Consider the following 12,104-nt stretch of genomic DNA (forward strand, 5'->3'; position numbering starts at 1 on the left):
GAAGGTAGGCTTCCGACGGGTCCCCTCCGACTCTGGCCGTGAGGACGGAGCTGGGTGGTTTGCTTGCCCGGGGTCCGGCCTCGGCGCTTTTCCCGCGGCCTCTTCCGTAGACGCGTGTGACCCCTCGGTGGCTGCGCACACGGATTCCGGGGAGGGCAGGGGGGCGCCCGGGGCAGAAACGTCGTCCTCCTGCCTTCGCCCGCTCTCCTGGGCTGCCCACCACTTTCTTCCTGGCTTCTAGCCCTCTTTCCGTAGTTCGCATAGACTCTCCACTTACGCTGCAGTTTGCGTTTTTGCGTAATCGCCTTGGAGTATTTTCCTTTTCCTTTGCTTCTCTTGCTTTCAAGCTTTTTACTTACGTATCCCTGTCCCTGAGACTTGGGTTTTTTGACACCTACGGTCTCCAACCCAGGAACTCGGTAAAATTCCTGCCAAACGTCTGTCCTCAGAATTTGTGTAAATGAAAAAAGCAATTACCTTTTTATCCTGCGGGGTTCATGGTGGAAGAACGATGCACTCCCGTTTTCTTCAGGAGTCAAGTTTCTTTGGAGTTACTTGGCCCATTGCTTTCCAACTTTTTGTATTTTAAATGCTCAGTTTTCTTGCTTTTTAGATCCTTAGCTTTTTTTCAGCAGACTCTCAACACTGCCTTTGCTCTTTTTTCTGTTTTTTTTTTTTTTTTCCTTCTTCGTGGATGCTGATACCCTGCCTAATCCATTTGTATGTCTGGGTGGGGCTGGCTCTGCCTTCTCACTCTCCCTTCATTTTCTTCTAGTAAAATCTCTCTGTGGCTTGGAAGCCTCTCAGGTTCCTGCGGTGGAAGCTCTTTCTGGGGCTGGCGAGCCCTGTGACATCATCGACAGCAGTGATGAGATGGATGCCCAGGAGGAGAGCATCCATGAGAGAGCCATCTCCAGAAAAAAAAAAAGCAAGAGGCACAGAGGTACAGGGCTTGTGCTTTCTTTGGATTAATAGTCTTGTCCGTGGCGATGACTCGAAGCCGTCGCTTTCTCAGTAGCACCAGAGGTGATCGATAGCTGGGGGGAACCACAGTTTGGACCTTAGCAGGGGGACGCGGTTTACTATACCGGGCTTTCCATTTTGTCTAAGTGGAGAGGAAAGGGTCTTGCTACAAGTCAGGAGCTTCCTGGAGCTGTGATCTCGATTGTGGTGGCCATTCACTGAGAACATGTCATCTTTGGGTCAAACCCATGTGGCAACAGGAAAACAAAAAGCCTTTGTATTTCTGGATTTCAGTAGGTATAAGGAAGCAGAGATGTGACAAAAAATGTTTTCCCACATATATGGATTGTGGATAACTAGTTACCTTTCAGCTGAGGCTAGATATTATGTGCTTTTAAGTGTCTTGAAATGATTGATGTTTACTTTATGTCTAATAGGTACTGGGGGAAATAGAAAAGTATGTGACATTTATATCTTAATGGCAATAAAATTTACACAAATGATAAAAAGAAAATAAACTAACAGTATATAATGTGCCAAACCGTCGTTCAGTGGTTTGCTCTAGGTTTAATGAATCAGACTCTCTTGGGATAGAGCCCAGAATAGCTGTTCTTAAAGCTAAAGTGGTTCTGATGCCCAGCTAGAGTTAGGGGGAAGCTAATGAATAAATATGTGTCTCAGATTCTACTTGAGAATCAGATAATAGATACCTGTATGTGTTAAATATGCTGAAATAATCAATAAATTAATGAACCAATATTGCTTTGCACTTATATCAATTCTTGTCAGTGATACTGCTCTCTTCCAGAACCTGAAATTAATATTGACATTCCTCACACTTTTTCATTCTTAATTTCTCTCTTGAAATCTCTACTCATCATCACCATTCTATTAGAGATTTATCTTGGTCTTTTTTTTTCCTTTGGACACATTCCACAGAACGGCTTACAGATTTTTAAAACATCTCGATTGGGATAAAACACTCCTTTAAAGCGTACAATTCAATGGCTTCAAGTATGTTCACAGTTGTGCAGCCGTCAGTGAGATCTATGTTTAGAGCATTTCTATCTTCCCAACCTTATCAGCATCATTCCTCATTCCTAGCAACCACTGGTCTACTTTCTGTCTCTATAGATTTGCCTATTTTGGACATTTTATATACATGGAATTATGTAATATGAAAGATCTTTTTGTGTCTATCTTATGTCACTTTTACAGCGTTTTTAAGATTCATCCATATATAGCACGTGTCAGTATTTCATTCCTTATTATTGCTTTTTATTTGGCTATTATAACTAAATAATGTTGCTGTGAACACATGGACAATTTCTGTGTGGACATATATTTTTATTTCTTTTGGGTAGGAGTGAAATTGCTCGATTACATGGTAATTCTGTGTTTAACTTTTAGAAGAATTGCCAAACTGTTTTCTGGAGTTTCCATTTATATTCCCACCAGTAATGTAGTAGAGTTCCAGTTTCTCCACATTCTTACCAACACTTGTTACTGTCTGACTTTTTGAATAATAGCATCATGGTTTTGCTTTGCATGTCTTTGACAGCTAATGATGTTGAGCACCTTTTCATGTGTTTATTGGCCATTTTTATGTTTTCTTTTGAGAAATGTCTATTCAAGTCTTTTGCCCACTTTTTAAATTGGGTTGTTTATTTCTTTATTACTGAGTTGTAAGAATTCTTTATGTCCTTAGGACACCAGTAACTTATATGTGATTTGTAGCTTACAGACTCTTCACTGTAATTTATCTTTTAGGTTCCTTCATTCTAGTCAGACTGGTTTTTCTTTTTCCTTCTTTCTTTTAACTTCTTTCTAATGAAACATATATAAAAGAATAGAGAATAATATAATGAATCTCGTGTGGCTCTTACTCAGCTTTAATAGTTACCAGCTCATGGCCATTTTTGTTTCACCTCCCCCGACCCCCATCCTAAAACACACACAGACACAGACACAGACACAGACACACACACACGCACGCACACACACACACACACACGCACACAGACACACACGCACACAGATGCAGACACAGACATACGCACACAGACACGCACACAGACACACACAGACACACACAGATGCACACAGACACACACATGCACACAGACACACACAGACACAGACACACACACAGACACACACACACAGAGGATTATTTTGAAACAGTTCCCAGATAGCTTGTTATTTCTGTAAATATTTTTGTAGTTATCCCCAAAAGATACTCTAAAAAAAAACCCCATTTTTCACATTTTAAAAAGTTGATAGTAATTTCTTAATAACAAAGTCTTGTTAGATTTGTCTCTTTATTGCTGTCTCATATGTTTTGTTTTTCTAAGTATCTGGGCTTCATGTTAGCTGTTTATGTGGCTTGGAATACTTTCCTCTTAACCTGTGCCTATCACAATTCTTTATGTTTTTCATGGCTTATTTCCATGATGCTCTTCTTTACTGATTCCATTTTCTACATTTTTAAATTTCTTAATAATTATATATAAGAAACAGCTCTTCAGTAATTAGTGAATTTTGTCCCAAAGACAAAACTTTTCGTGTCTCTCTGCTTCGCCAAAGTTCTGACTGGTCTCCGTGGAGGAAATTCTGATAGTGGAGGAAAGTCATTTGCCTTCTCCTTCAGAGAGAGATTTAATGTGGGAGAAGGTGGGGCCCAGACATGGTAGCTCGAGCCTTAACTGGTCACTAGAGATAACTAACTAGAAAGGGGAGGGACCCAAAAAAAGGATGTCATCTTTGAGGCGCCAGCTGGTGTTACGAAGCAGCTGACGCAGGAGCCTGGTCGAGCCCTAGAACTGCAGGAAGCAGTTAGCTGGACAGGCAGAGGCAGGGGCTTTGGGCCAGGAAAGAAAAAGGAGAAAGCTGGATTTTGGATAGTTCTATGGCTGAGTCTGAGTTAAACATTAGCATTAGGATTAGCCCAGACGCAGGGTCTCTATGGAGTGTGAGTTTTTACCTGAAACTGAGATGTGTAATGAACCCCAGAGTCAGGAGAACTAACACTGATGAGATCTGGAGGAGGAGGAGGAGGCAGGGTGCATTGTCACAGTATCTGAACACTGAGCCTATGGCCAGGATCACAGTTCAAACTGACGATGGAACAGGGAGAAACCAGAAGAAAAGAAACGTGTCTGCAGGCAGTTATTGAGTAATGAAAATCACGCTGTAACTCACCTGGTGTTCTTTTTAGTTTGCGCTTTGATGTTTCCTCATACCATCTTAAGATTTTTTTTTTTTTTGCAGTGACTGAACCGAAGAAAAGGTTTGATGGGTGCAGCTGTGAGGAAAATCAAGGGCAGAGTTTATGGTGCAAAGCTGGAATCAGGGGCCAGAAAACTTGGGTTCCATTTACCTTGTGGGTCCCATTCACTTTGACTAGGAGGCAAGGTTCTGTTTTCTTGATAGGAAGATGGCACCGTAAAATTTTCCTTATTTCTGTTGAAGAATCATTAGAATCGAATGATTTAACGTATGCAAGGTACTCAAAGTAGCATATAAATAGTTGTTAGATAAAATCCTCAAGAGCAGACCTGTTCACTTGGGCAATAGGAAGCAAAAGTTTCCAGCAGCTGAAGTAAGCAGGAAATGATGTGTTTGAGATGCTTCCTTGGGCCTGTTTTAAAACCTTAACTGTGTAAGCCCTGGGAGAATTGAAATGATTGATGATCTTTAGGTCCATGTATAATGGAAGATTGAAGGTGATAGCTCTTTTTTTTCTGTTTCAGAAGACCTGGACGGGGCTGGAGGAGAAGAGTACCCCATGGACATTTGGCTCTTGCTGGCCTCCTATATCCGTCCTGAAGACATTGTGAATTTTTCCCTGATTTGTAAGAATGCCTGGACTGTCACTTGCACTGCTGCCTTTTGGACCAGGTTGTACCGAAGGTGCGACCACAGTTTGCTAACTCTGTTGTCTGCGTTGCTGATTTCATGTGGTTTATTGGGGGAGGACCTGGCAATGATGACTTTCCAATTTCTACTCTGTGCCTGGGTGTGAGCCTGGCTTTGGACTCCTTGAGGCCCTCTCTGATTTAAAATTGATGTTATTAATTCATCCAGGTAATCGTCTTCCCTGTGTTTGACTCCACCCCTGATCCTGTGTCCACTTGCAGCAAAGAGTCTTCAGGTTTCAGAAAAAACTGTTTTGGACTTTCTTCAGGGGTTATCTTAGCTAGGATTTTCAAAAGCTGCAGGTGCCTACTTGTCTTTTCGACTAGATTCATTTCTTAGATTTGCTAGTCATCTTAAAGTATCATGTAGTTTTGGTACTTATGCTGCCCTACACGTAGGGTTACTGCTGAGGAGAGAGTGAACAAACAGTATGGTTAGAGAGAGGGCTGGCTCTTGATCTTGGGTGAAGAAGTATAGACCGTAAGGATGCGATAGGAAGGGATGTTGAGGTAGCAGGGAGCTGAAGCATGTGACAGGAGGACTGGTGGCTCTTCTCCGGTACAGGTTCTTTCTGAGGGTCTGAAGTATGTCATATCAAGGAAGAGACTTGCCCTTTTTTAGGGTGAAATATTGAGGATTAGAAATGTTGAAATGGGTGTAGTAGTGCTGGGTTATAAGATGTGTGTGAACTGGGTTGTGCGTGGCAAAGAAGTACAACTAGTTGAGAAGTGAAGGGACCATGTGCGAGCACTGGGGACAAGCTACGTGCAGTTCAGTCATACAGAGACCAGGAGTCCTACGAGACTGACCTAGAGCAGGAGGACAAGCCACACATTGGTAGGAGTAACGTGTCTTGTTTCAGGCACTACACGCTGGATGCCTCTCTGCCCGTGCGCCTGCGCCCAGAATCCATGGAGAAGCTGCGCTGTCTCCGGGCGTGTGTGATCCGATCTCTGTACCATATGTATGAGCCATTTGCTGCTCGAATCTCCAAAAACCCAGCCATTCCAGAAAGCACACCCAGCACATTAAAGAATTCCAAAGTAAGTGAGAGTTGGTTTAACTGATGGGCTCTCGTGCAGCGGACCTATTATCTTGGCTTATCCCAGCTTCCTTGATGGGGAGGGAGGTCTAGGTCTCTAGGTGGCAAGCTGCTAGGGGACTAATGCAAATTTCCAGGGCTCAGGGGTTTTACTTCTCCAAGATGTTCCTGCTGTGTGGGCCTGGCTCACGTTGTCTTTACTTTAAAGCTTTTTGTGCTTTTAGCACGTTCCTTATTTTCTTGAATTTACTTTCGTGCATTGTACGTTGGACCACTTTGGACGGTCCTGATGGTTTTGGTTAGGAAGAGCACAGCTCACATGGTAGGTGTAAACCATAAATCTGAAGAGGTGCTTGAAGTCACGATACGGAAGTATAACACGAACAGCTTACTGATTTTCTCTTTGTGACGTGACCTTGACCCCTGGGATTCCCCTTTCCTGTTGACCTCCTTCAAAGGCTCTCATGTGGACGTTGCTCCCTTACTGGTTTTTGTACCTCTTTTTGTGCCTTGGGATTTCTCAGTAGTTTGTACTCAGATGTCACATTCAGGTTGGTAGCATTCTGATTTGTAAGCAGGTCTGTCAGCCTTTGGTCCATTCTCTTCCTTTTCTCCTCCCTGATGAAATACCTAGTGAATGCACCTTTGTCCAGCTAGACGAGTATGGCAGATGCAGTTATTTGGGCAAGTCGATGTATCGTCCCCCCTTTCCTTTCGAACGAATATCACTGTCTAAATTTTATAGCTTTTGAGTTCGTGGGTAATTGTTATTACTCTGTACCTGCACATAATCTGGGGTTCTGTAGCACTTCCTATTCCTTTGTATTTCGTTTCTGTGCTTCGGACGTTATAAGGATTCTCCCCAAGTCTAGCTCGTGTGGTAATGTTACCTGACACACATTGGTTAAAGGGTACTGTTCATTTCAAGATTATTTTTTAAGGTTCCTCCCAGGGTTGCAGACCGAGGCGGTCAGGGCCATTGGCTGAGCTCAAGTTTGTGTCACGCTGGCTGATGGATACAGGGCAGGAGTAGAATTTCACCCAGCAGCTGTTCCTGCTTGTAGTGCGAGCGGACAGCACATGACGTCACATTTACAGTTGCCCTTCCTCGGAAACATTTGTAGTAGCAGACTGTGATGAGGCGGGGGTCATCCCAGAGCTAACCGGCCAGGTGCGAATCAGTTGCTGGAAGCAGAACGGCATCGGGCAAACTCATGCTTGACACATCCTAGCGGCTCCAGTGCACAATGCAAGTGCTGCTGCCTCAGCTCTGAGTGCCAGTCTTCACGCTCTTACCACTGCAATTAAGTTTCAAAAGTGGGCGCCAGAAGCCAATGTGGAATGATGACCGATGTGTTCATCCAGACGATAAGCCCAGGCCACCTGGCTGCTGCGAGATCTCCTGAAGAGGGTGTGGGACCTCATGCGGTGGCAAGTGGCCCACGCATGGCCTTGCCACTTGTATAACCACAACCGCCTGGCATTCAGGGAGTTGCCAGCATGCCTAAAGGAAGTTGTCCCATGTTCCTGGACTCCAGCTTTTCGTATATGATTCTCCCTCTCTCTCTTTTCAGTAGCATAGCTTGTGTGGGACACTGGAGCCGTTGTGATGGCAGCAGAAGTGTTTGCCCCTTAAAGCCAAGCCCATTATTTTTGATGGAACATCAGGACGTGCAGGGCATGTCTGAAGGGCAGGACAGCTGGCACGGCGGACGACCCACCCCTTATCCCCTGGGAGGTACTTAACTTCTTGTGCTTAACCTTAGCTGTAGCCTGACTTTCACTGAGGGGCTCACTCTAGATGGAATTCACCTCGGCTCTGTCGTTTCCACACTGGCTGTTTGTTCTCAGCAGGTCCTGGGCGGCTGCCCCTGTTACAGGGCCGGCCCTCTCTGCCTGCCGTGGTTATCCTCTTGCCTGGTGGCTACTGGCCGCCCTTAATGTTTCGATACAGAGGAGTGGCCTGCGATTCAGAGACTGCCCCAGTCTCTAGAGACCGCGTTTCTCTCTTTAAAGATGAGAACAACAGGGGTTGACCTCAGCAGCCTCTGAGGTTGACTGACATCGGTCCCTCTTCCCTTCCTGAATAGCCCTGCGATTGTCTCTTTTCCATGTTGCACCAGTGTCAAATTGGAGGGGGTCTCTATCTGTGCCAAAGTAAAATCCCAGCTCTGGGACTGTGGCTGGCTTTAGAGCTATCAAACAGAAAGGTTTTTGCTGATTATTTTTTGTTACCTTATTTTGATTGTTTTCTTTTCTGTCTTTTATTTGTTTATTTTTGGTTTATTTTGTTTTTATTTTCTTACAGTGCTTACTTTTCTGGTGCAGAAAAATTGTTGGGAACAGACAGGAACCAATGTGGGAATTCAACTTCAAGTTCAAAAAGCAGGTATGTGGTTGCCTCTCCTTTTTGTTTTCCATGTAATATCTTGTTCTGATAAGTTTTACTCGGCATACGATTGCCTTACTCAAATCAAAACTTGTAATATTGCCTTGAAAAGGAAACGAAGAGGGAACTATTCTGTATCAAAGACACACAAAGATATAGTAGCTTAATGCAGAGAGAACCTTGAGTAGATCCCAGATCAGGGAACAAAGAGGTATACGAGATATTTTGGGGGACAATTAAGTTTGAATACGCTATGGCTAATACATGCTATGAAGTTATTGTAAATTTTTTGGGTGTGATAATGATATCGTGGTTATATGTAAGTGTGTTTTTTCATGCTGAATAAAGGTAGAGTGTCAATGTCACTTTCAAATGGTTTTGCACTTCCCACCCCCAAAGTGCATGTGATTTTTATAAGTGCACATAAAATGAGTGGGGAGAGAAAGCAAACATGGCAGAATATCCAGTGCTAGGATGTACACAGGACTTTATTGCACTGTTAACTTTTCTTTATGTTTGAAGACTTTTAAAAAGTGAGGAAAAGGAGAAAACTTGTTATATCAATGTACTGAGGTTATTTGCCTAAGTTTGTTTTTTGTCGTTCAAAGCAAATGTATTTGTAAGCGACACTAATTAAGCTGGTTTTATGTCAGGCGATCTAGAGAAGTCGTGAGGAGAGGGACTGCCCAAAGGCCCTAGACAGGAAGAGCAGACACTGCCCCGCTGTCTCTGCTTTCTGCTGAAACTGCCTGAGGTCCAGACTGCAGCGCGCGTCTGTTTCGCATCGCTGCCTGTCCTCACCGGCCTCGTTTCTAACGTCTCTCCCCCTACTTACCATCTCAGTGCTGAGACGCATTACAAGTACAATTAGTCATCCCTCACCTGATGGCAGGTGAGCTACAGATAAGTTTGTAATGAAAGTAAATCATATTTTTCATTGATTTTTGGAAAACGTGGTTTCAGAGAAGAATTTTGGCTTTGATCATTGTTTTTAACAAGACGTACACGATCTCTGGAAGCCATTAGATATTGGTAGGGAGTACACCATAGGGCCTCTCTGGGAGGGGCTGCGGTGCGGTCTGGTGTATACCCTGAGACCAGAACTCCTCCTGCAGGGGAGCGCGTACGATTTCCTCTAGTTCTGAGACTCGTGACCCTTGTTTTATGGTGCCTGGCATTAGATGGCCACTTCTGCTTCCATCTCTCTTGTGCAGCAGATGTTCTTTGGAGTTTGACAGATCACAAGATATTTATAGTCTCTCAAACACCGGAGCCTCTGATAGAGCTCTGAGTCTCCAGTTCTTGCCAGATGGCAGAAGATGCCGTAACTGAAGCATCACACCATGGCCACCATGCTCATCCACAGGGGTCGCCCCTCCTTTCAAAGGCCCGATTTTCCTTGATCTCTATAGAAACCAATATGGACGTAATGAAAGAAGAGAGAACAGAAAAGCGGGTCTCAGCGTTCGTTGAGCCATAGGACTTTCATTAGTGGAATCCTAGAGCCATAAAGGTTTCCTCTGAGCCATTAGGTTAATTCTCAGTTCTCCTCAGTCCCCTAGATTAAAGAGCAAGTGCGGAGCGGGGTTGCAGCCTCCTATTCAGTATGAAGATGTTCACACCAACCCAGACCAGGACTGCTGCCTTCTGCAGGTCACCACCCTCAATTTCATCTTTATTCCCATCGTCATGGGAATGATATTCACTCTGGTAAGTGGAGACGAGATGGCATTTCAGCTCTTTCACAGACTAACTGTACCTGGGGTTTGAAAGAAATCTATAAGTTTAACCACTGAAGAAGTTGTTTTTGACAAAGGATAAAAAGAGTCTGAAAGCAGACTGGCACGTTAGGAGCAGAGAGATTTGGGGAGGAGTTATTTACGTCTGACAGCATTTTGCCTGCTTGCTTCTCTGTGGCCAAGCGAACGTGTTTGCTTCTCCTGTGTAGTGATCGTTAACGTCTGAGGAACATTGTTCCACAGGGATAATGAGGATACTGCACGTGAGCACTGTGCGTGGGTACCTTGAGGCAGGCATGTGGTGTCATAAATGCAGTATTAAAATGTAAAGCGACCAGCTCTGTCCCAGGGGGATGCTTTGACCCTTCAAGGCCTAGCTAAAAAACAGCAACTACGCCTCTAGCATATTTTTCAGGTTTTTAAAATTTTTAACTATGTTGACAACTGGAGAGTTCATGTAATTTATCTTCTTTGTCTTTTGGGTTTACGTTCAGAGATACATGGGGTTCCCCCTCCACATTGAACACAGCTTATTCTTTTTTTAATGGTAAGGTAGATAATACGTATTTCATATAAAGAATTTAACTAATGCATAAATACATTGAGAAAAGGTGACTTAGTCTTCCAGTAACCTAAGACTGTCATGAACCGTTTGGGGACTGTTCTTTAATGTGCCCATTAGCATGTACATGTGTGCACTCAGTCTCTTAAGTAACATGTTTCTGAGGTGATGTCATGCACAGTCCTTTTATCGTAGGGGCCTCTCACCTCCCTGTAGGTTAAGCCACGTCGGTGACCCAGTGACCCAGTTGTATATTCCTCGTACTCCATGTACGTCAAACTCATACAGTCCTTTGCAGATTTACATATACATAAACATATTTAGAGATTTTCTGGTGTATTTTACCAAACATAAAAAAGGGATCAGGTATATGTTTTATGCATCCTATTTTACTTGCTCAGCAATGTCTTCTCAAAATCCTTTTAAGTCGTCCCTTATAGCTCTAACCTGGTTTTTAAAAATTGGCCTTGGTGGTAGTCATTGTGCATGTACCCCTAAATTTGCCATCCACTTGAGAGGTGTTCTTTAGTATAGTTTACATAGTCGAAGCTAAGAAGAACTTATAAAATCACCCTTAATTGTTTGTATCTTTGCAAAGGCATTGGTATTATAACTTAAGATTATCTTACGGCCTGGCCAGTGTAAATATCGTCTAGACTGTCTCATTTCACAGTGAATCGTATGATAACAAGGTTATTTATTTCGGGTGCCGAATTTGCTTCTCCCTCCCAGTTCACTATCAATGTGAGCACGGACATGCGGCATCATCGAGTGAGGCTGGTGTTCCAAGATTCTCCTGTCCGCGGTGGTCGGAAGCTGCGCAGCGAGCAGGGCGTGCAGGTCATCTTGGATCCGGCGCACAGCGTTCGGCTCTTCGACTGGTGGCACCCTCAGTACCCGTTCTCCCTGAGAGCATAGTCACTGCTTCCTGTCCCTGAGGGCGGGCCTGAGCTAGGCCAGCCCACTGGTAACCAGTCCAGTGTGGAAGGGGCAGCTGGATTGTGTATCTGGTTAGCGATGCACGTGCTCTTTGGTTCCTGGGGCTCCTGTGAGGGGAAGGAGAAGGGTTGAATCAAGAGGAAAAACAACTATGATTTCTGAACATATTTTAATGTAAAAGTTTTATTTGAAAGGAGAAACCTGGCCCTGTTTTCTGTGTTAAACCTCATTTGGTGCTATTGAGTTTGTTCTTTATTGTTTTATCCTAGTGAAAATGGATGATCTTGCTTTAGGGAAAATTAAACTCTTCAATCTCCAGACAAGGAAGTTGCAGCATTTCCTTATGATAAGAGGAACCTGAGAGGCCTAGAATTGTTGCTGCTGTTGCTTCCAGTTCAGCTGCCCGTCCAATTCATGTGAACATTTTCTCCCTTTACTCTTCTCCAGAAATAAAGCAGGTGACAGGGTTTTCAGAATCTTATAAGATTGCCTTGTGTATCTTTCTTTAAAAGTAATTTTTGGATATTTATCGCATAAATGTTCATTTGCCAA

General features: G+C 43.8%; 1 protein-coding gene across 2 annotated transcripts in view; it reads left to right on the forward strand.

Moving 5' to 3' along the window:
- TMEM183A (transmembrane protein 183A) overlaps window positions 1-12,104 on the forward strand; it is a 17,467-nt gene extending 5,363 nt beyond the window's left edge. The window contains exons 2-7 of one of the 2 annotated variants that reach the window (XM_025044271.1): window positions 776-943; window positions 4,719-4,875; window positions 5,744-5,924; window positions 8,232-8,312; window positions 9,867-10,022; window positions 11,346-12,104. In XM_025044271.1, coding sequence (XP_024900039.1) covers window positions 776-943; window positions 4,719-4,875; window positions 5,744-5,924; window positions 8,232-8,312; window positions 9,867-10,022; window positions 11,346-11,531 — 929 coding nt within the window. In that variant the 3' untranslated portion in view covers window positions 11,532-12,104. Of the gene's footprint in view, window positions 1-775; window positions 944-4,715; window positions 4,876-5,743; window positions 5,925-8,231; window positions 8,313-9,866; window positions 10,023-11,345 lie in introns of both variants that reach the window. The other variant, XM_025044270.1, reaches the window with a different exon arrangement.

The sequence above is a fragment of the Pteropus alecto genome, unplaced genomic scaffold (genome assembly GCF_000325575.1).
Source record: "Pteropus alecto unplaced genomic scaffold, ASM32557v1 scaffold563, whole genome shotgun sequence".
Lineage (NCBI taxonomy): Eukaryota > Metazoa > Chordata > Mammalia > Chiroptera > Pteropodidae > Pteropus > Pteropus alecto.